General features: G+C 34.6%; 3 protein-coding genes across 3 annotated transcripts; all 3 read left to right on the top strand.

Annotated features, from left to right (window-relative positions):
* Positions 1 to 1,099: 1,099 nt before the first annotated feature.
* On the top strand, positions 1,100 to 4,740 carry LOC145589986 (ABC transporter G family member 1-like). The gene is made up of 8 exons (XM_081646715.1): positions 1,100 to 1,444; positions 1,541 to 1,620; positions 2,226 to 2,693; positions 2,853 to 2,939; positions 3,071 to 3,196; positions 3,297 to 3,488; positions 3,589 to 3,675; positions 3,838 to 4,740. The coding sequence occupies exons 1-8, from the start codon at positions 1,213 to 1,215 to the stop codon at positions 4,513 to 4,515; spliced, it is 1,950 nt and encodes a 649-aa protein (XP_081502841.1). The 5' UTR covers positions 1,100 to 1,212; the 3' UTR covers positions 4,516 to 4,740.
* A 718-nt stretch (positions 4,741 to 5,458) lies between these two features.
* On the top strand, positions 5,459 to 10,112 carry LOC145589987 (phospho-2-dehydro-3-deoxyheptonate aldolase 2, chloroplastic-like). The gene is made up of 5 exons (XM_081646716.1): positions 5,459 to 6,034; positions 7,201 to 7,478; positions 8,095 to 8,371; positions 8,597 to 8,842; positions 9,454 to 10,112. Exons 1-5 carry the CDS (start codon positions 5,558 to 5,560, stop codon positions 9,721 to 9,723), a joined length of 1,548 nt encoding a protein of 515 aa, XP_081502842.1. The 5' UTR covers positions 5,459 to 5,557; the 3' UTR covers positions 9,724 to 10,112.
* Positions 10,113 to 19,724: 9,612 nt separating this feature from the next.
* Positions 19,725 to 23,040, top strand: LOC145588289 (ABC transporter G family member 1-like). The gene is made up of 9 exons (XM_081644931.1): positions 19,725 to 19,992; positions 20,267 to 20,346; positions 20,490 to 20,689; positions 20,794 to 21,058; positions 21,148 to 21,234; positions 21,334 to 21,456; positions 21,580 to 21,774; positions 21,887 to 21,973; positions 22,173 to 23,040. Exons 1-9 carry the CDS (start codon positions 19,725 to 19,727, stop codon positions 22,824 to 22,826), a joined length of 1,959 nt encoding a protein of 652 aa, XP_081501057.1. The 3' UTR covers positions 22,827 to 23,040.
* The last annotated feature ends 316 nt before the right edge of the window (positions 23,041 to 23,356 follow it).

Raw genomic sequence — 23,356 nt, 5'->3', positions numbered from 1 at the left:
GTGAGAGAAACATCTACTGATGAGAAGACAACTTAATTTTCAAACTTTTTTCAATTTCAAAGTGTAAAGTGTTATTGATCGACCCCAAAATATAATAAGAAGCCATCATAAATTGTGACTATGTCTGATTTGTCAACGTTACTGTTGTCGTTTAGGTGAGATATCAAGTACTAGATGTCTAGAAAGTGTTCATTGTTATTTTCCAAGACTCCTATATTGTCCTCTACGTATTTGGAGGAAATAGCCAAATGGGTGAATAAACTCATACGCTACACTAGCTTGCTTGATTCACGGCATCAAATTATAATAATGTTAATGAATTTTTCATAATCGTCTACAACCATTTTTGAGGTAGTAAATATGCACTTGGGGATTAAGTACCACACCTATTGACATTGTCGTGAATCTTTCTTTACAATATTATATATAAGCTCATTAATACAACCTACTACATGAGTCGTTAATGCTTACATAGTGTTAGTTGATTAAATTAGTAAAATACGGAGTATCTATTTGGCAACAAATGATACTACTTCGTACATATAGTACGTGTAATTTTATAAGCTAATTTTAATGTAGACATACTTCGATAAATTGTTCTTGATTTATTATGTTGCCTAAATCTATTTACGGTTCCATGTTAAATCATTATCGATTAGAACTTCATTAGTTTTCCAGTAAATTAACATTTCAATTACCGGCTGGCTAATCAAAGTAGTTAAAGAGATACAAAATTTATTTTCCATTTGAAAAAAATAACTCTTTCAATCCAATTAATGGAGAAAATCCTCTAAGATTTGAATTTTATTGGTTTACATTAAATAATTTGGTCTTTTGTGGCTGGCATGTTGAGTAACGAAAGAAAAATCTCTTACCAAAAAAAAGAAAAAAAGAAAAATGATAACATCAGAGTCAGATAATACAGACAATCTACATGCCGAACTTCCGAAGGCAGACAACTAAATTGAAGGCCGAAAGCACATCAAAAGATATGTAACAAACTTCTAACAAAGTCACAATATTTGTACAAACCATGCAATAATTTGCGCACTAATCTCATACAAAAGTTACAAAACAACTTCTTGTACAACACCAACCTCTCATTGTCACATTTAGCATCATAGCATTGTTCCTCATAGCCATTTCTCGTCGATTACATAAGTAGCTAGCGTTTGTGGTGGTTAAGACTTCGTTCTTTCTTCTCTAGCCGCGATGAATACTAAAGCCGGAGATGCAATGGAGCCACCACCCCCACCTTCGAAGTTGTGTAGAGATGACGGTGTGTACTTAACATGGGAAGATTTGTGTGTTAAGGTTTCTAATAGAGAAGGTAGTACTAAAAATATACTTGAAGATGTCTCGGGTTATGCTTGCCCTGGTCAGGTTTTGGCTATCATGGGTCCTTCCGGGTGTGGCAAATCCACTCTCCTTGATGCCTTAGCAGGTTTGTTGTTGTTTGGTTTCTTCTTCTTTCTTTAGAGAGTTTGTACCATGTACATTTATTTATCAATGTAATTGGTGATTTGGTTTTTAATTGTAGGAAGATTGGATATGAACACCAAACAAAGTGGACAACTTTTTGTCAATGGTTACAAACAAGCTCTTACTTATGGCACATTGGTATGTTATAAGTTTTAAGTTTTAAGTTTGATGTATGATTATATTGCTGTATTTAATGTAGTAGGTGCGGCTATGTCACGGTTTGTACTTCCTTAGTTTAATTTTGGTTTGTTTTCTTTTCCTGGGGCTCATTTGCAAAAAAAAAAAAAAAAAAAAAAAAAAAGAGGAAGAAGGAAAAAAAAAGATTATATTGCTGTGTGGAAAATGCTAAACGTAATCCTAGGTAGGGGTGAGATAAATTAATATACGAAGTAATAGTTTTTATTAATGATTGCTACTGTATATAATTTGATAGGAGAATAACAAGTAGCTTAAAATTCAGCTTTGTTGATGACAATCTTTGCAAGTAAAGGTTTCATACATTGGTTGAGTAAAATTTACATAATTTGGTGTACATTTTCGTGAATTCAACTGTTGTTGGTCCGCCCCCACCCTAGTATATTTTGTTGCAACCGCCAATATTTCTAAGGATTATGGATAATAAGAAGTTAAAAGTAGAAACATTAAACAACAATGAATGGTAAATTGATCATTGTTACTCCGTAAATTATAAATAATGATCAAATTATTGTTGGACTAATAGTTGACATGCTACATCTAAACAGGCTTATGTAACACAAGACGATGCATTGGTAACAACCCTAACATTACAAGAGACTGTGTACTACTCAAGCGAGCTCCAATTACCGGCATCCATGTCAAAATCTGAGAAGAGAAAGAGGGCAGATGATTGCATAAAGGAGATGGGATTACAAGAAGCAATAAACACAAGGATAGGAGGGTGGGGGATCAAAGGCTTAAGTGGCGGCGAAAGGAGAAGACTTAGTATATGCATTGAGATACTAACACACCCTAAGCTGCTTTTCCTAGACGAGCCAACGAGTGGGCTTGATAGTGCAGCTTCATTCTATGTTATGAGTAGAATAGTAGGCAATGAAAGAAGAAATGGGAGGACTATTATTGCATCAATTCACCAACCAAGTAGTCAAGTTTTTAGGTTGTTTGATAATCTTTGTCTTTTGTCTGCTGGTAGAACAGTTTATTTTGGCCCTGCTGGAGACCAAGCAAATGAGGTGAGTTTTATCATTTACGCCGTCATTAGGATAACTGGATGATAAGTTAACATCGACTATTTGCACAAAGATTAAAAGACGTGTGACTAGTGGCGGATGTAGAATATTTAAGTTATGAAATGAATTACTTTGTATAACTAATTGAAATTTTTGATGTAGTTTTTTGCAACCAATGGTTACCCATGCCCTTTACTTCAAAACCCGGCGGATCACTTCCTTGAATTGATAAACAAAGACTTTGATGAGGTAGAACACTTAATCCAAATTAATTTTGCTTTTTTTGGGTACAACGCTATGAACTAACCTTTTTTTTTTTTTTGTACATAATCTTGGAATTTTTTTTGTGAAAGATTAAATACTAATACTTTTATTATTAGGATATTGAACAAGGGTTAGTCGAAAGAAGATCAACAGAGGAAAATGTCAATATCTTGTTGGAATCATACAAGTCATCTGAAAATTACAAACGAGTTAGAGGAATTATTTCAACAGTATGCGAACAGGTGCATGAATCACATTGTACTCAATATTTTCTTGTTGAATTTTTTGTTTTTATTTTCATTATTTTGCATTTCAGTAAACTAATATTCAAATTAATTGCAGAAAGGTGAAAAATTGGAGAGAAAAAAGCGTGCTAGTTTCTTTACTCAATGTGAAGTTCTTACAAGAAGGTCATTTGTAAACATGTACCGTGATTTAGGCTATTATTGGTTGCGGTTTTTGGTCTACCTCATTTTGGCTTTTGGATTAGGCACCATCTTCTTTGATCTTGGATATAATTACAACTCAATCCAGGTTAGAATTTTGCTCCTAATTAATGCATTGCATCTTTAAATTTATAGTATGCTTCAATTAAGGTAAACATGTAATTTGTATACATGTTTGAATATTTCAGGCTAAAGGTTGGTTGCTTATGTTCGTGTCTTCGTTTTTAACTTTCATGACCATAGGAGGATTTCCCTCCTTTGTCGAAGATATGAAGGTATAAAGCACATGAAAACTATGAATATACTCTCTCAATTCATTTCTGTATAAGTGTTTTTAAAGATGTAAAGAGTTGTTAGTTATTGCATTGATATTTAAAATTGAAAAGTAATATTATATCATTCTAATTTTGGTCATGTTGTTAAACACACATGTACAGGTGTTTAAACGCGAAAGATTGAATGGGCATTACGGGGCAACATCCTTTGTTGTGGCAAACACTCTATCATCAATGCCATACTTGCTTCTAGTGTCTCTCATTCCCGGAGCAATCACATACTACTTACCGGGACTAAAGAGAGATTACCATAATTTTATATACTTTGCTATGATTCTCTTCTCTTGCATGATGTTAGTTGAGAGCTTAATGATGATAGTTGCAAGTATTGTACCAACATTTCTTATGGGCATAATCACTGGGGCAGGAGTTCAAGGTTTAATGATATTAGGTGCAGGATTTTTTCGATTACCAAGTGATTTACCTAAACCATTTTGGAGATACCCTCTTTACTACATATCCTTCACTAAGTATGCATATCAAGGGTTGTTTAAGAATGAGTTTGAAGGGTTAGAAATCCCTAATAAACAAGAAACAAATTCGGGTTTATTAAGTTCGAGTTTGAGTTCAAGTCCTATGATATCTGGTACAATGATCCTCAAGGATATGTGGCAAGTGGAAACAAGCTATTCAAAGTGGGTTAATCTTGCTATATTGCTAGGAATGGTGGTTTTGTATCGTTTGTTGTTCTTAATCATCATTAAGGGTTCGGAGAAGCTTAAGCCTGCTATCAAAGCCTTTGTAATGAGACCACCAAAACAAGTGATTAATTCAAGTTGAATCTTCCAATTAGGGGTTCATTCAACATGCATTGGTATAATGGTATGTACTCAATTGTCTAAATAGGCTAGTTAGAGTAGCACTTAACATTACCCTTTGAAGAAGGTGTCTTGTATCAAAATTTGGAATTTGTTTTCTAAAGATGTTTTTAACAATTTTTACAAAAGTATGTTATTATTGTGAATGAAGAGGAAACATAGTCAATCGTGTATAATAGTCAATGATTAAATGATTACTTGTTCATTCCAAGGTATTGAGGATTTCAAGATTTTGTTCAATAATAAATTGATATTGGGCCATGACCTTACATGGTACAACCCAATCAAATTACCGGATTATATTAGGCCCATTAAGAGTGGAGAAGATAAATAATCATATTTTCAAAGCCTAATAGGTACAATAATTGTCATCTTAATGCTTATTTGTCTCACTTATCTAAATAATTTAGATAGGAATTTTTTTAAGGGAAATAATTAGATTATATTGAATAGGATAGAGCTATAAGTTCAAATAGGATATGTTTAGAATTAATAAAAAGATAATCTTTATTATAGATAAAATAATAGAAATATACTACCTAAACATGACCCATTAAGGATATTAAGTGATATAATATAGAAATTAAATAACAAACTAAAAAATTACTTCTTACTCAATTAGGAAAGAAAATCTAGGATTATAAAAACTTTAGGATTAAATTATTTCCCATTAAGGAGCACAATAATTCCTACTTTTTTTGACGGCAAATTTGAGTATTTGACCAATTTTCCAACCATACAATAATCCCACCTACTCCTAGCATCTAGTCATCTACTAATAGCATAAACTAAAAAATGCAAGTACAAACAAAATAGTAACACAAAAAATGAAATAAAATAAAATTACAAAAAGTAAAATAAAAAGTTGGGTACATAAAACACAAACTTCAGAACTCCTATCTAATTCAACCCTCGCCTTCTTCTTCTCCTCTCAAACAAAATCTCTAAACCTTAAAAAACAGAGGAAAAACAGGGGAATAACTGGGGAATCCAAACCCAGAAACATGGCTCTGACAACAAGTTCATCATCTCTGACAACAAAATCTCTCCTTTACAATTCCCCTCAATTCAATTCTCCAAAACCCCATCAACCCACTTTCTCTCTCCTCAAAATCAAAGCCTCATCTTCCTCAAAATCTCCTTCAACAACCACCACAACCCGAACCCCAGACCCAAAATGGTCATTAGAAAGCTGGAAATCAAAGAAAGCCCTTCAACAACCCGAATACCCGAACCCGAATGAGCTTGATTCGGTTCTCAAAACCCTTGAATCGTTTCCCCCAATTGTGTTCGCGGGTGAAGCTCGAAGTCTTGAGGAAAGGATTGGACAAGCTGCAATGGGAAACGCGTTTTTGTTACAAGGTGGAGATTGCGCTGAGAGTTTTAAGGAGTTTAGTGCTAATAATATTAGGGATACTTTTAGGGTTCTTCTTCAGATGAGTGTTGTTCTTATGTTTGGTGGTCAAATGCCTGTTGTTAAGGTATCAATTCTGACTACCCTCTTATTATTATTGGTTTTCTTTTGTTTTACTCGATTCTCCGTACTAACGGAGTTTTTATGGTCTCCAATGCATATCTTTGACTAGTGCCGAAAAATGATTGGATGTATTAAGAGTAAATAATTGATTATTATTGTTTGAGTGGTTGATTACTTTATTTTGGAGTTTAATTGGATGTAGGGTAGTGATTTTGATTGGGTTGGTGGAACAATTGTATGGTTGGAAAAAAGATTTTTTTTAATGTGTGATGCAAATTTTGGCTATTAATGATTATGGTAGTTGGATACTTTAATTTGAGTGATAAATTTTTGGAATTTGTTGGTTGAATTTGAAGATTTGGGCATAAGGTTGGTCTAGTGAAGATTATATCAATACTTAAATCCAAAGATGCATGCTTTGAATATCTAATGCAATATGATCACTGTTGCTATTAACATGATTAAAGGCATGACTTAAATTCCCAAAGCTGTTGTGATAATTTGGCTTCCTATATGAAATTTGCTTATTTTTTGTTGTGTTTAGAATATCGAGTATGTCTTCTTATTGCATTATCTGAGTTTTCAATATTGATTACAGTTGATAAAGAACTATTGAAGGACCTTATGATCATGTTGCAGTGTATAGTATAACACACAAGAGATGTTAGTTTTTCAAGACTTAGTCCGACTCACCAAGCATTGATGCAGTTTATACTTTATAAGAACAAACTTAAAAGCATCACGTTAGGTTGTTGTCGATGACAGATGACATTCCTCATATTTTTTGAATGGGGACATGGAGTAGGATACTTAGCTGGCCTATATTAGGAAAATTTTTGCCTTTAGGCTTGGAAAATTTTAACATTATTAAGTAGTGTAGTTGTTCAAGTTCATGCACCTTTTGTCTATCGGATTAAAACTTTTGCTTCTATGTTGGAGTTAATATAGTTCTTGTGAATGTTTCATGGTTTAAGTGTTCTTGTTATACCTTATTGAGTCTAATAATGAGTACTTTTATATTTTCGCATGGGAGTTGATGAGTCTGGGTTATTAGCATTAGGAGTTTTATCATATAGCAGCCTTGGCTGTGCAGGGTGATTGCAATTGGCATCAGGAATTATATGTGAATCAATGATATTGAAGGTTTGACGATGATGATGTTTTGTTTAGGTGGGAAGAATGGCTGGTCAATTTGCCAAGCCAAGATCAGATGGGTTTGAGGAGAAGGATGGAGTGAAATTGCCTAGCTACAGGGGTGACAACATCAATGGTGATGTCTTTGAGGAAAAGGCTAGGATTCCAGATCCTCATAGGATGATAAGGGCGTACACGCAATCAGTGGCAACTTTGAACCTTCTTAGGGCCTTTGCTACTGGAGGGTATGCTGCCATGCAACGGGTCACACATTGGAATCTCGATTTCACAGACCACAGTGAGCAAGGGGACAGGTATACTCCAACCCCCCCCCCCCCCCCCCCCCTCTCCTTCCAAATATCAGCATAGCCACATGTTTTTACTTTGAGAGCAATTTCATTAGCTATATATTGAATCTCTCCTGCATTTCCAGTATTTCATGCTTTGTTGTCTTCATAAGAAGGAGCTTTTGGTTTATCTGCTCATCAGCTCATGTCACATGTTCTCTTAGTTGTTGGAAAATGGTATTTAAAAAACTTCAGAAATCCTCACTTTTAAATATTGAATGAATCACCTTTTACATGTATTTGCTCGCTTTGACTGTGTTCATGAAGGTTTTGTCAACTTGGCTATTCATCTTTATTGATGTTATTTAGAAAATCTGGTCTGACAAAGATTGATAACTGAAACAAGTATTGTGTCTGACTTTAAGTTTTTAAACCTTAATTATTATTGTTTAACTGAGTCACTGTTGTTCCATATCTACTAATTTGGGATTTCACTCATGACTCACTTATCAAATGGAATTTCCATGTATATATGCATTGACCTGTCTTTGTGACGAGAGTATGTATGCCAATGTACTTTATTTGAAATGATGTGCTAGTAACACAATTATTTGTTTTACTGACATTTGCTGATTTTCAATAGGTACCGTGAACTTGCACATCGAGTTGATGAAGCTCTTGGCTTCATGGCGGCGGCTGGACTTCCCCTTGATCACCCAATCATGACAACAACAGAGTTCTGGACATCGCACGAGTGCTTGCTCTTGCCATATGAGCAAGCTCTTACTAGAGAAGATTCAACTTCTGGCTTGTTCTATGATTGTTCTGCTCATATGGTTTGGGTAGGGGAGCGTACGCGACAACTTGACTGTGCTCATGTTGAGTTTTTGAGAGGAGTTGCTAACCCTCTTGGCATTAAGGTATTTGGAGCTATACGTTAAATTCTTTTTAATTCATCCTTTAGCCATGGCATCCTATCAAACAAGGTTCTTGTGCACATTTGACATAAAGTTAACATATCTTGTTTTGTTTGTTCCTTAAATTTTGTTCTTATTGATGTGATTACACAAATCTCTATGTTTCTATGAACAATATATTTGATTTTTTTTACATGCTGATGATGCTAATTATTGTTCATGGTTCAGGTGAGTGACAAGATGGATCCTAATGAGCTAGTTAAGCTCATTGACATTTTGAACCCTCAAAACAAGCCTGGGAGGATTACAGTGATTACCAGGATGGGAGCTGAGAACATGAGGGTAAAGCTTCCAAAACTTATTAGGGCAGTTCGCCGTGCTGGTCAAATTGTTACTTGGGTCAGTGATCCGATGCACGGAAACACCATCAAGGCTCCTTCTGGACTCAAAACCCGATCCTTTGATTCCATTAGGGTATGTACTGTTTTATTTTTGCAATTCAAATAAGTGCAAACTCTTTTGTAGTACTAGTCTTATATGCTCTCCGTGAAGCTTGACCCTATTTGTAGTTACCTAGATACATAATTATGGACAGAAGCACAGAACAAGTACCATTACAAGTATTTATCATGCTACTATAAATCATATAATCTGTACATCCCTTTTGGGAATTCTGAATCGTAAGATGAACTTTGTACTAGCATACTAGATCCCTAAAAAAGCTATGCCGTGAGCTGTGGAAAAGCATGATAGTTGCTTGATATATCTAACTTTGAAGGTAATGAACCATAGAATAAACAATCACATGATTGTGCCACCTGAATTGTTCTTTCATTCTAATGCCTAAGACTACTTTCGACTTCTTATCAGATGTTAAGTGTCAGCACACATGATTCGAATGAAACTTATCTTAAGTTTTCTAGGATTTGTATTTGTTTATGTTATGGTTTATGCAACCATGACAACAAAGTTTTGAGCTAAGTGTTGCTATACTGCCTATACATTGTGATTTATGGCTATACTTGATTCTAAACTTCTAGTTGTATTGAAACTGATAAAGTGATGTATGTGCTTTTTGTGACAAGGCCGAGGTTGGAGCATTTTTTGATGTTCACGATCAAGAAGGAAGCTATGCTGGAGGAGTCCATCTTGAGATGACAGGTCAAAATGTAACGGAGTGTGTAGGAGGTGGACGTACCATCACATACGATGATCTGGGCTCTCGTTACCACACACACTGTGATCCTAGACTCAATGCTTCCCAATCTCTAGAACTGGCATTCAATATTGCAGAGCGTCTTCGTAGACGAAGACTGGGAGCACAGCGCAGTCTTAGCTTCAATAAATCCCTCTAGGAGAATGAGTTTGTCTCCTAATTATCTTGTTGGCACTACTTACAAATTGAGATTCTTCAATTTGGAAGGTATATTATATATGTCTGTATTTTGACCATTATCCTAATCTTGTTTTGCAAGGAATTTGATATCCTTGTTCTTGGATTATCGATGTATAATTTCGGAAACTATATTATGAGATTTGTATCATGTTTGCTGGTAATTGTCAACCATTAATTAATCGTACAAGACTTTGACTTTGCCGGTTAAAAAAAAAAAAAAACGTCGGCATCTTTTATCATCTTTGACTTTGTCAGTAAATTTTGCTTCAATTTCTTCTAATTGATGTGGGATTATTGATGTTATTTTTAAGTACATCTTGAAATGGAATAGTTTAGCAAAACGTTTATCTCATCTTTCAGTCAATTACTAAGTTTCTGATTATGCAACATTAATTTTGAACATTTGATCTTGTTCTTGGGTCATTGTTATATAATTTTTAAAGCAATAAATTTAATTTCAAAAATTGTGTTGGATCTTATTGTATTAATTCGATGTTATTAGTTAATTACGTTCTTAAGCCTTTTCCAAGTTTTCTCCCTATAAACATCCGCAATTATATTTGCACTATAATGAAGTGGGTATATTTCTGTTATATTTAAGGGTACTTCCAAAAGGAAGAAGCCCATTACATTATTTAGGGGGTCTTTAAAGACCCCCACCATTGAAGTTAAATCTTAAGAAAATAAAAAATGTTAAAGATAAAAATGATGTACAACTCAATTCCTTAAGTTGGGCTCAGATCTTCTGCTTATAAAAATGGGAGTATGCTTAATTTATAGTTCTATTACTCTATTGGACAATTTTTTTCACCAATTTGTTTTAACATAAAGCCCTAGTAGTTCGAGTTCAACTTTAATTGACATTGACATTGCTGTTATTTGGTAGGTTTTCAATATTTAGGGATCTGTATCATACGTACATAATGTTAGTAAATTTTTTAGACCATACAACTAGAGAAACTGTCGGTGTGCGGCATGTGCTGGTCATTGAGCAGCTCCGATCACCATCCTCCGTGATAAACAGATGATTGCACCAGTCCCGGAATGGTAATACCCTACTTGATAGGCTAACAACGATATTTTGTGGTGCAGTTTCGTACTCTATCCTTAAATGATTGAGGTCCTCACTCCTCAGCTTTGCGTCATTGATGATTCAACAATTAGCCAACAAGGTTTGATGGTGAAACTTCTATTCTATGCACTTAACCATTTTTTAGTTACTAATAACTTACTACTAATGCATGATAGGAGAAATGGATGCATTTATTGCATCCATCATGGTCGTCTTACCAGACTAGTGAATGTAATAGAATATACGAAGTAACTTTGTTACCTTTAAATTTCTATACGTTGATTACAATCTGAATATATATATGTGATGATATGTTGCATTACCAGACTAGTGAATGTAATAGAATATACGAAGTAACTTTGTTACCTTTAAATTTCTATACGTTGATTACAATAATCTGAATATATATATGTGATGATATGTCACATTATCACTTATCAACTCCATTCAACTAAGGGCCTGTTTTGTTCAGCTTAATTTCAGTCCAGTTTAGTTCAATTCAACTCCAATCAGTTCAGTTCAGTTAAATTCCTAATTTCCTTGTCTCATGAACAATTCTTTTCAGTTCTATTCAGTTCAACCTCAATTAGTTTAGTTCAGTTTAGTTGTTTTTAATAAATCGAAACAGGCCCTAATAATTACAAATGGAATTATATAAACAAACAGAAGGGGACAAATAGAGTAATAATAGAAGTTAGCTACGGTAAAATGGACCTTATGGACCTTAATACTTACCATTATGAGTAGAGGTGTCAAAACCGAACCGACCCGAAAAAAATTATTCGTTTCGAATTGTAACCGATCCGATTTGATTCGAGTAAATCAAGACCCAAACCCGATCTGTAACCAAATTGAACTCGACCCGAATCCGAACTTGACCCGATCTGAACTTAACCCGGCACCGATTTGATCCGAACTGAACACAACCCGAATCCGATTTGACCCGACCTGAACTTAAATCAAACCGATTTGACCCGACCCGATCTCAACCCGATCCGAAATTGATCCGAAAAATAACCGATCTAATCCGATCTGTTTTGACCCGAACTGATATCAACCCGACCCGATTTTAACTTGATTTGATTTTTACCCGATCCGAATTTAACCCGTCTATAATTAATTATCTACTTTTTTATTCCAGTTCTTATACTACTATATTTAATAATTATTAATAAGTTAACTTATTTTACTACAAATAAATAATCCGGAGTAACAAGTTTACTTCATGTACATACCAATTATATAAAATTACTTTCTAAGGTTTATATTCGTCTCATCTAAAAGATGACATTGAAGATTGTACAATTGAAGATTTTTAAAAAGATGACATTCTTATTTGTATACTATATACCACCATATGTAACTATCATTTGTCAATATATCACTAGCTCATAATTTATCGTTTCACTTATATAGGTATGATAAGTCATCGATAATTATTCAATTTCAATTTGCCTCAAAGATAAAAATTACACATAACTTGATCAAATGAGAAAACTAAAACTTCGTAATTCGTAATTAATAATCAAACGATAAAAATATATGATACGACTGTGATATTAACCTAATAGTAAGGTAAAAACTCAATAATAACTCTAGTTTAAAAATAACCTTATTTGGATATGAATTTGGTCAACTCGACCAAAATTCAGCCAAACACATAAATGAATTAAATCGAAATTGACGAATTAATGAATCAACGGATCAACCTTATCTTAATCAAACCGAACTTGACCGAATCGAAATCATCCGAACCAAAATCAACCCGACCCAAATCCATCCGACCCAAAATAACCCGGTTAAACCCGTTTTGAACCCGATCCGAATTCATCCAAACCGAAAGTGAACCGATCTGGAGTTGACCCGACCCATATCCGTCCCGGAATCAATTGACCATGACCCGAATTTGATCCAACCCGAATTTGACCCGACCCGATCCGAGTTAAAAGAATAAATTTGACCCGAATATATCAGATCCGAACATACCCGACCCGAATTGACCCGACCCAAACTCCATCCGGTTATCCAAATTGACACCTCTAATTATGAGTATTGAGAAAACAAATAAGCAAGAATATAAATTTTGCGTACTAGGGATAAGCTGAAGAAATTTGGGGCAGTTGAAGATGATCAATGCCCTCTCTGTCAAGAAGCTGTGGAGACAAACTTGCATTTATTTTTTGAGTGCAAGTATAGTAATCAGTTGAAGCATCTATTGTAGGGAAGAATTGCAAATCAGTTGAATTTCTGTAATCTAGAAGAGTGTTATGCCTGGTGTTGGAAAGCTAAGAACAGGTTCAAGAAGTCTGTCCTTCAGAGCTTGTGTACAGGGCTGGTGTATATGGCAGCAGAGGAATCAAATTGTTTGGAATGCTAGAGTTTTTAGACTAGATTTTGTTATTAATGGGTTTTGTCTTGATGTATATAACAGGATTAGTAGTATTACTAGTATAGTTTCTTGTAAAGTTAGAGCTAGTGAGTTGGCTTGGGCCAAGCATATGTGCTTAGGCCTTAGGGGCTTAGTAGCCTCCGTGTACTTTTTGATTTGTGATTAATAAAATTGTCTTTTCTCAAAAAAAAAAAAAAAAAAAAGAATATAAATTTTTTTTGAAGGTGAAAAATTGGTGGGTTGGTGTGAACAATTTTTTTCCCGGTATTATGCACTTTGGGTGGTTTGGTGTGAACACAAAAGTTAGCGTATACGTAGTACTCCCTCCGTTTTTAAATATTTGCTCCACTTTTCTTTTCTGACCGTTTTTAAATACTTGTTTCATTTCCTTATTTAAAAAGCTTTTACAATATTTAATTAATTTCTCTCACCAAGTGGATCCAACAATACTAATTTATATTCTCTCTCCTTCAATTCTCTCTATTACTTTTGACTTTTTACAATTTTTTATTCCTTCACCAACCCCACTACTTCCCTATTTATTTACTTTCTCCAATTTCTCCTAAAACTCTGCGCATAAAGAAGTGGAGTAAGTATTTAAAAACGGAAGGAGTATATATTGTTCTGTACTATGAGTTTGATCACAAATTTCATCACTATAAATGTGTCAAGGATGTGAAGGAGGGGAGTGAAATACGAGTATTTGTCTAACAACAACACACATGTTAAAAAACAAAATATAAAGATATACAATGTAAACGAACAAGTTAAATCAAGTAACTATGTTGAGTCCATGAACACAATCCACATGTGAGCGTTTCTTGTCCCACACTAATGAGACTAGAAGGGGAGTGTAGTGGTAATGGAATCCCACATTGAAAGAATTCAAGAGTTACCACCACTATATAATACCAAGGAGCTACTTTTCTCATTGTCATATGATTTTGAGGTGGAACTTTCTTAGTCTTGTAAAATGGGGGATGACTTGCATTCTCCATTAATATATCTTGTAATCATATTCATCCCTAATTATTTAAACTGATGGAAGCCCCTGAACTTCATTTGCCTAATATTACAAAGTTTTATTAAACCCTTTAAGTTATTATTTTTTGCGGAAAGTCTTATATTAAGTGATTTTTTTTAATTTTTTTTTTGTCGAAACCCAAATATTAAGTTGGACTGGAATAAGTTGGCAAATATTAACCTAAGGAGCAAGATGACGCATCATTAGTCCATTACAACTCCCTAATTAAGATCCTAATTAATTATCAAAAGCTCAATCAATCATAGAATAGGTGGCAAGAAAATCTTTGATCTAGAATTTGTGGAATTTACTCAACAATGAATTTTTTGTCAAAAAAAAAAAAAAAAAAAACAATGAATTGTGCTGTATGTAGTGGTTATTTGGTTAATGTAACAAGTAACCTTCATTCTGGAGTGTACTAATTTCCTTCACGTGTTCCTTTATTGGTGTTAGTATAGCTTATACTCCCAATAAGTTGTATTAAAATTACGTCCTAGATAACACTGTATTTTAATTTATAGTTTTAGAATTCTTTGAATGGGATTATATCAATTGCGAGTATGTACTATAGGATGACTATTCATGTAGCCATTGTAAGTTTGTAACCACTTTCAATCTCAACCATGTAAATATTAGAGATTAATCTTGTCAATTCATATATTTGACTTTTAAATTAAAACAAAATAAAAATAATTTTTGAAAATACTTTATTTTGGAGAAAAAAAAACTGCTTGCATATTGTCGCTGTCATTGATGAGGTTCCAAGTATCTAATGTTCAACCTCCAACCTTAATCTCTATTAAATAGGTATGGGGAACAATTAACATGTATTAGATTGTGTGTTAAAAAAAACATGGATTAGATTAATCATTAAATTATAATCAAACAATTAATGGTAAACTGCCTAACTTTGAAAAACAGTTCATAATAATTCTATTTTGCTCTCCATAACTCTCCCTAGTCTTTTTTTTATGAGAACAAAGAAACAAAAAACATAAGCAACAAATTAAAAAGACCAAAAGAGACACTCCCGAGCACGAGCCTTCCCAGCCAACTAGTGTGCAGGAGACACCCATTTCCGAGAAACTTTAAGAATTTTACAAGCTGCAAATAAAGGTGGACAAAAGAACCCGAATATCCCGAAGTAACCAGTATAAAGCAACCTCGTTCCTCTGTTGTTGAGCTAACAATCTAACATCAGACACAAAGACTCACAATTCGAGTAAATAAGAATCCTACAAAAACCACGAGAAAAGGCATTGCGTAACCCCTAGAAACAAGCATGTAACTCAGACTATAAGGCTGAAGAAGAGAGAGAAGCGCGAGCCCCTCCCCCATAGATTGAAGGAGAACCACAATCACGAAAAACCCAATAAGCACCTGCTGAGTTGTTCGAGGACGACTAAGACCCATCACAAATCAAACAAATATCCAACCCCGGTGTAGGGTCATAAGGAGAGACAACCTGTTGCCGAAAACGTACATTATTACAGGACAACCAAATAGCCCAATGAAATTAAAGGAGAAAAATTGTACCAGGTTCTCCCAGTCCTTAGTAGCCGCTAACAACGAGACCATAACAGAAAACCATTGGAGAAAAGGAAGATGAAGAAGACCCTGGCTATTGAAATGAAACGAGTTGCGAACCCACAAAGAAGCAACGAAATCACAGTCTCAAAACAAATGGTTGACCGTCTTCCACTCCATCCGATAGAAGCAGCAAACCGAATCCACAGAAATTCCTCGAACCAGCCTAAAGTATTTTCCAACCAAAGATCTTCCATTTAGGAAGAAGGGGAAGCGCCCAAAATTTACTCCACTAGGGAGCAGGCAAGGACCCCGAAGGAGGACACCTTATAGTCTGCTGAAGTAAGAGAGCATAGTCAGACTTTGTAGAAAGGAGCCATCCTTAGTAAATTTCCAGTATACAAAATCCTCCATAAGTTCCTACGGACGACAGTTGGGCCATCAAAAAACCGATGGACTCTCGAGGAATCCCACGCGTTAGAACGCGGATCAATTATATCAGACACATGAGTCGGAAGATTTGACTGAGAAAAACCATCCTTGAATAACACTGGATCCCTAGGAGCCCAGTCGTCAGTTGTAATGCATACCCTATACTTTTACCCACTTTCCAACGAACACCGGAAGAAATTGCCGAAAGAGTAGCTGTAATAACCCACAACAACCCCAGGAGGTTTGAGAAATACGAGCTTCTGGGGTGACAGGCAAAGAGGGGTACGGTACTTCGAAAACATAAGCCTAGAAACCAAAAGTTGAGGATTTTAAATCATCCTCCACCCTGTACCAGCAAGGAGGGCTGAATTAAAGCAGGTAATGTTACGCAAACCCAAACCCCCCAAACCTTTGGGTAAGGGAAGTAGAGAAGTTGAGCGCAACGCCAAACCCTTTCAAGAACCAGACGATCTCCACTAGAAACTGGCAAGCATATTGTCAAGTTGAAAAGCTACAAAAGAAAGTATCTTGAAACCGACAAGATATGATTAAACGATGCTACCAACACCGAAATTATGAATTATGATAACTAGTTTCGCTACTGTCGACAAGCGAAGAGGACAAGCGAAGAGCTAGAAGTAAAAGTAGATAACCGGCTAACAACCTTATCAATTATAAACCTGAATTCTGAAACTTTACTCCTTCCAAGGTCAACAAGAAGACCCAGAGGCACCAAAAGAAGCCTTCGATTGTCGCTTTAGACTGCGAGCCAAAATATCACGATAGTCGTGAGGAGTATTCGGGCTGAACTTGACAAAGGACTTCCGAAGATTAATCATCTGACCCAAAGTAGAGCAAAAGGCTTTAAGAATGGCAATGACATTGTCACCCGCCCGGGGCAAAACCTGGAAATATAACAGCGAATCATCTGCAAAGAAAAGAAGAGAAATCGAAGGACTGCCCCTAGAAACACGAATACTAGAAAACAAAGCCTGTTCTTCCGCTCGCTTAAGAGTGTCCGACAACACCTCCATACACAACACAAATAGATACGGGGACTGAGGATCACCCTGTCTAAGACCGTTGTGGAAATGGAGGCTCGGGGCTTCTCGTGGTGGTGGTACATATTCTTCTGATGGTTCTGCTTCTCCTTCCTTTAAAGTGCACCCATCCTCTAGCATCCAGGCAATCCGTATCTTCAGCAGTATCACAACAAAACACAAAATTCCTTACCATAAGGAAAGACAGTAACCGGGCCTTGGAGATGCCAATACCTTGAAACTAGTCGTTGAACTAACGGAATCGAAAACTCTCTCTAGTCATTCTTGCAATAATTGAGGGATTTCATGTTGAGTGCGGCTCTTTGATTATACATACTTTGCGAAATCAATGGAGGCTTTCGTAATAGTTTTTTTTTTTGGATATTTTTTTTGTCAACTTAAATCAACGATCTTTATTTTATGTAATTAATCAAGGGTGTATATTTTTTTTGTCAACTTAAATCAACTGATGTCCTTAATATATGCTTACAAAGTAACCAAGAAAATAATCCTAACTAGTACACATTTATGTATAATTCAAACAAAATGCATCCTGGCAGACTAGCTGCATCGCTGTATCCACATGCCTATGCAACAATTATGTCAATTCTTACTTCAGTGACCTCTGACCATTGCATGATTTTTTCATTTTCCACACACAACTACACAAGTGTTTCTAATTACGTTGAATAGTATGAGCAATATTAAGTTGGAACTTGGAAGTACCTTGATACTCCGTATTTATTGTAAAAAAAAAAAAAATTACTCCGTATTATGTATCATCTACGGATCTACCTACTACCTATATAACTGTTTTACTGTAACTTTTAATGTGGTACTAAATGAATTAAATGTTTTTTCTCGTATTGCATGGTATCAACATTTTCGTTCAAATTAAATAAGTGGTCTATTATTATTAGTCGCCATCCATGAGCTGATCCATCCCTTACCAGTCATTCTAGCTGATATTTTTTTCCCCTCTTTATAGCATTAATGTGTTTGGTAAACATCCGTTTATTTTCCGGTAAAACATGTCACAGAATGATGTTAGCTATGCACATACATCGCCTCAATAAAATCTACATTTTGAACCTTATTTTAGACAATAACGGTGATGAGATGACCACGATAAGAAACTATTTTCTTCAGGGCTTCATTCCTTTACGTGTGTTAATTTTATACGGTAGTAGACTAGTAGGGCTTGACCATCTAATAATAATGCATCTATTATGTAATTTGTGTGGTTCGGAGCTCTTTTAATTTTAGAAAGAGAAAGGAAGAAAAAGGAAACGATTTAATATTTGTGATCATAGGCAAATTTTTTTTTCCATAATTAAATAAATTTTAGATGCCCATTTTAAGGAAGTGCAAAAAACCTTTCAAGTTGAAAGATTATAGCATTAATATTTTTTCTTCGTGGCTAACCACACAGTAAACCATATCTTCTTTCTTTAATGTAGGAAATTTAAGGAGGTTACAAATTAAAACTAATTGAAAATAATAGAAGTAACTCCTCTACTGTATAGAGTGAAATAATCTCTTCTTTTTAGTCAATGTGGGATATTTACAGGTGGGATTAAACTAATAAAATGCAAATTACTCCTATTATTAATGAATGAATATGATTAATCTTGTAATTATTTATTTATTTATTTATTTTCCAAACCTTGTCAAATACGAGTATTTTTTTCAATATTAGGCGTGTGAAACAAAAATATACATCGTCATTTGACATATGCCATGTTTTTCTCACTCCTTAGTCCTTACTACTCGTAATTACGTATGAAGTGACTAGACAAAAATATCAATGGTATCGAAAAAACTAGTGCCGTGTTTTCTTCTAAATACTCCTTACTACTCGTACCTGCCCTACTAATCAACCTCAAAATAAATTCCTTTTTTTTTTGAGGAATCAAAATAAATTCCCTAAACACACCAAATGCATGTTAATCATAATATCCCTTTTTCAATTTTAGGGTTGACGTTGACAATTTGTTAAGTGAAATTTTGTACATAATTACATATTATTATATTACATATTATTATACTCCCTCCGTGTTTTAATAAGTGTTACACTTTTTTTTTTTTACAAAAAACTATATTTAATAATTATTATATCTCTCTCCTCTCATACTCCTCACCTAAATCCATTACTATTTTTTTTATTATATTTTTCCTCTTACATTATTTTTCAATAAATTGTTAATCCCACTATCTTTCTTTTAAATTTTTAATACTCCAATTACCTCACTTACTTCTTATTTTATTTAAGTCAATTAAATTGGCTAAAACTATGTGTCGGTCAAACTGAAATACTTATTAAAACACGAATTGAAGCTAGGGAGTAGTAAAATATTGGTTATTTGGGCAACAATGTACTTATGTACGTACACATATATACATGGCCTCCTTACTATAAATATCAAGCCAACTACATACCACAACATAACACAAAAAATCTCAAACACTCTCTTTCATGGCATCTTCTCAACGTATATCAGTTCTAGAAGTGCAAAGTCCCATGGCAATGGGAGATACAAGAGAACTAAATTCCCCGAAATTCGGAGATGATGACGGTGTATGTATAACATGGCAAGACTTGTGTGTTACAGTTTCTGATAAGGAAGCTAAAAGTACCAAAAATATACTTCATAATGTTAATGGTTATGCCTGCCCTGGTGAGGTTTTAGCCATTATGGGTCCTTCCGGCTGTGGCAAGTCCACTCTCCTCGACGCCTTAGCCGGTATGTATATATACAAGCATCATATCTTAGCTTCCTACATATATTATTGCTAGAGAATACTATATATAGTACAATACATAATTAATAATGATGAATTATTTATTTCTATGTTATATTTTTTTTTGAGGAGAATATTTCTATGTTATATTGTTTGTGCAAAAATTATTTTTTCTAGAACATTAATTTGATAAATTGATAGTTCATCGTGCAAGATATGACAATTTTGTAAAAAAATATGCTACAAATTGATGAGTTATTACTTGGATTATTTCAGGAAGATTGGATTTAAACACGAACCAAAGTGGACAAATACTCATTAATGGCGCCGAGCAAGCTCTTGCTTATGGTACATCGGTATGCTTATTAGCTTCATCTTAATATAAATTCAGTCTTCACATTATATATAATTCATACATAAATTTTAATTTTAATTAACTATGATCATAACTTATCCTTAAGCTAAGACTAAATTATTTCTTTATGATTTGTGAATATAGGCTTACGTGACACAAGATGATATATTAATAACAACCCTAACAGTTAAAGAAATAGTGTATTACTCAAGTGAGCTCCAATTACCCTCATCCATGTCGAAATCCGAGAAGAGAAAGAGGGCAGATGATTGCATAAAGGAGATGGGATTACAAGATTCAGTTAACACTAGAGTAGGAGGATGGGGTGTTAAAGGCTTGAGTGGTGGATGTTTCGGGGTTTTTTGTGATTCCCTCGGATACTGGTCACGCTCTGCTGACAACGACTCGGACACCTGCAAAATAACGAATATTCCGGTGTACGGAATATTGGACAAAAGAGAAGACTTAGTATTTGCATCGAAACATTGACTCATCCTAAGCTTCTATTCCTTGATGAGCCTACAAGCGGACTTGATAGTGCAGCCTCATACTATGTGATGAGGGGAATTGCAGGCGGCGAAAGGGCATACGGGCGGACGATCATTGCATCCATTCACCAGCCTAGTAGCCAAGTTTTTGAGCTATTTGATCATCTGTGTCTTCTATCTGCTGGTAAAACAGTATATTTTGGTCCTGCAGCAGAAGCAGTTGAGGTGAAAAGTTTAGTTGTCGCACTGTCTTAACCTCGAATTTGAATATACTAGATCTGTGAAACTTACCTTATGTTTTTATTTATATGTAGTTCTTTTCAGTAAATGGTTTTCCATGTCCGACTTTTCAAAACCCTTCGGATCACTTCCTTCAAATGATAAACAAAGACTTTAATGAGGTAAAACATTATTTTTTATGTTTTTTTTTTTTGGTTAAAATGATGGTATATACTTATGCTAACATTTATATATATATTTTGTGGTTTCTTCAATTCTAGGACATAGAGCAAGGCCTATCCAAGATACCAAAAGAAGAAATCGTTAACAAATTGGTGAACTCGTACAAGTCATCCGAGAGTCACCAACAAGTTCAAGATCTAATTTATGGAATATGCAAAATGGTACGTAAGTGGTCACACTTGTACATAAATTAAAAACTATGCTTCTATATATCATAAAACGCGATTTTAGAGCACAGTATGATAATTGATCGCCTGATCTTCATCTTAAATAATGCTTCACAGAAAGGAGAAAGGTTAGTGGTAGGAAGAGAGCGTGCTAGTTTCTTTACTCAATGCCAAGTTCTAACTAGAAGGTCGTTCGTGAACATGTGCCGCGATTGGGGTTACTATTGGTTGCGCTTTGCTATCTACATCATATTGGGGATCGGATTAGGCACCCTCTTCTTTGATATAGGACATAGTTATGGCTCAATACAGGTAAGATTTATAATATATTTCACACTTTTGTTGCATGTTTTTGTTATTATTTGCGGCTAAGCTAGAGACAATAGTGTACATTTTACAAAAGCCAAAATTTGTTTGTTTTCAGGCTAGAGGGTCATTGCTTATGTATGTTGCTTCATACTTGACTTTTACGACAATTGGTGGATTTCCTTCCTTTGTTGAAGATATGAAGGTACGGCGTTTTTTTTCTTCGATTAATCAAGATTTTGGATTTGAAACATATAATAGCTACCTAGTACCTACCTGTTGTAAACAACGAGTGTTAAAGATTCTTGATAATGTTTGTTTTATTATGAGCCATAGAATAATAACGTAATCGATTTTGATTTATTAGAACATTATCAAAATTTAATTGTTTAATTTTAATTCAGGTATTTAAAAGAGAGAGGCTAAATGGGCATTATAGTACAACTTCATTTGTGGTGGGCAATACTCTATCATCCGTACCATTCTTGCTACTAGTTGCCCTTATTCCAGGAGCAATAACATATTTCTTACCAGGGCTTCAAAAAAATTACCATAACTTTTTATACTTCATATTAGTACTTTTTGCTTGTATGTTGTTGGTTGAAAGCCTAATGATGATAGTTGCAAGTTTAGTCCCTAATTTTCTGATGGGAATCATCACTGGTTCTGGAGTTCAAGGCTTTATGTTGTTAGCTGGTGGATTTTTCCGGTTACCCGACGATCTACCGGACGTTTTTTGGCGATACCCTCTTTACTACATCTCCTTTCATAAGTATGCATTTCAAGGATTGTTTAAGAATGAATTTATAGGGTTGGAATTCCCTAGTAGTGAAAAAAGGCATTCACATAGTATGATTTCAGGAGTTAAAATCCTCAAAAATACATGGCAAGTTGAAGAGAGTTATTCTAAATGGATCGATCTTGCTATACTACTTGGTATGGTGGTTTTGTACCGTTTGTTGTTCTTAATCATTGTCAAGACTTCAGAAAAGATCAGACCTTTGATAAGAGCCTTGACGAGAAGATCACAAAAGCAAGTGGTTCAGGTTGACTATTAGACGGGATTCGATCTCAGGTCTTAAGTGTACCTTGTATTGAAGCATAATGTATAACATGACTATTAGAAACTAGAGCAAATAAATTTGATTCTTAGTGAATGGAGTTGTTATTGGAGTACTATATAAGAGTATGGAGTTGTATGGTTATAATTTTAGATACAACAACCAATGCATTTAAGTCCTTTATAGTCTACATACTCGTTTTAAAATTTAATCTCAACTTGTGCAATTTATGTTGAAATTAATTTCAACTCATGTTATTTTGGAATAAAGTTAGTACCCAAATGTTAGGTGCTTGTTGTTTGCTTGTGAGCCTTCCCTAGCTAGTTCCTCCATTGTTGATTTCTCCATTGAAACTGCTTATGAGCTTTCGCTTTTAATTTAATTAACATCATTACTTGCCCTACCTTTCTAATCTACTTTCAAATATGTCCCCATGTAAACTATGTAAATGAAAATATTCCAAGATAAACAATACTTAGCTTGGTAGCTTATTTTAGATATATAACAAACATTTTTTTTATACAGAA

The sequence above is a fragment of the Chenopodium album genome, chromosome 17 (assembly GCF_948465745.1).
Source record: "Chenopodium album chromosome 17, dcCheAlbu1.1, whole genome shotgun sequence".
NCBI lineage: Eukaryota > Viridiplantae > Streptophyta > Magnoliopsida > Caryophyllales > Amaranthaceae > Chenopodium > Chenopodium album.
Note: the sequence above shows the minus strand (reverse complement) of the source record. Positions and strands in the feature narration are given on the sequence as shown.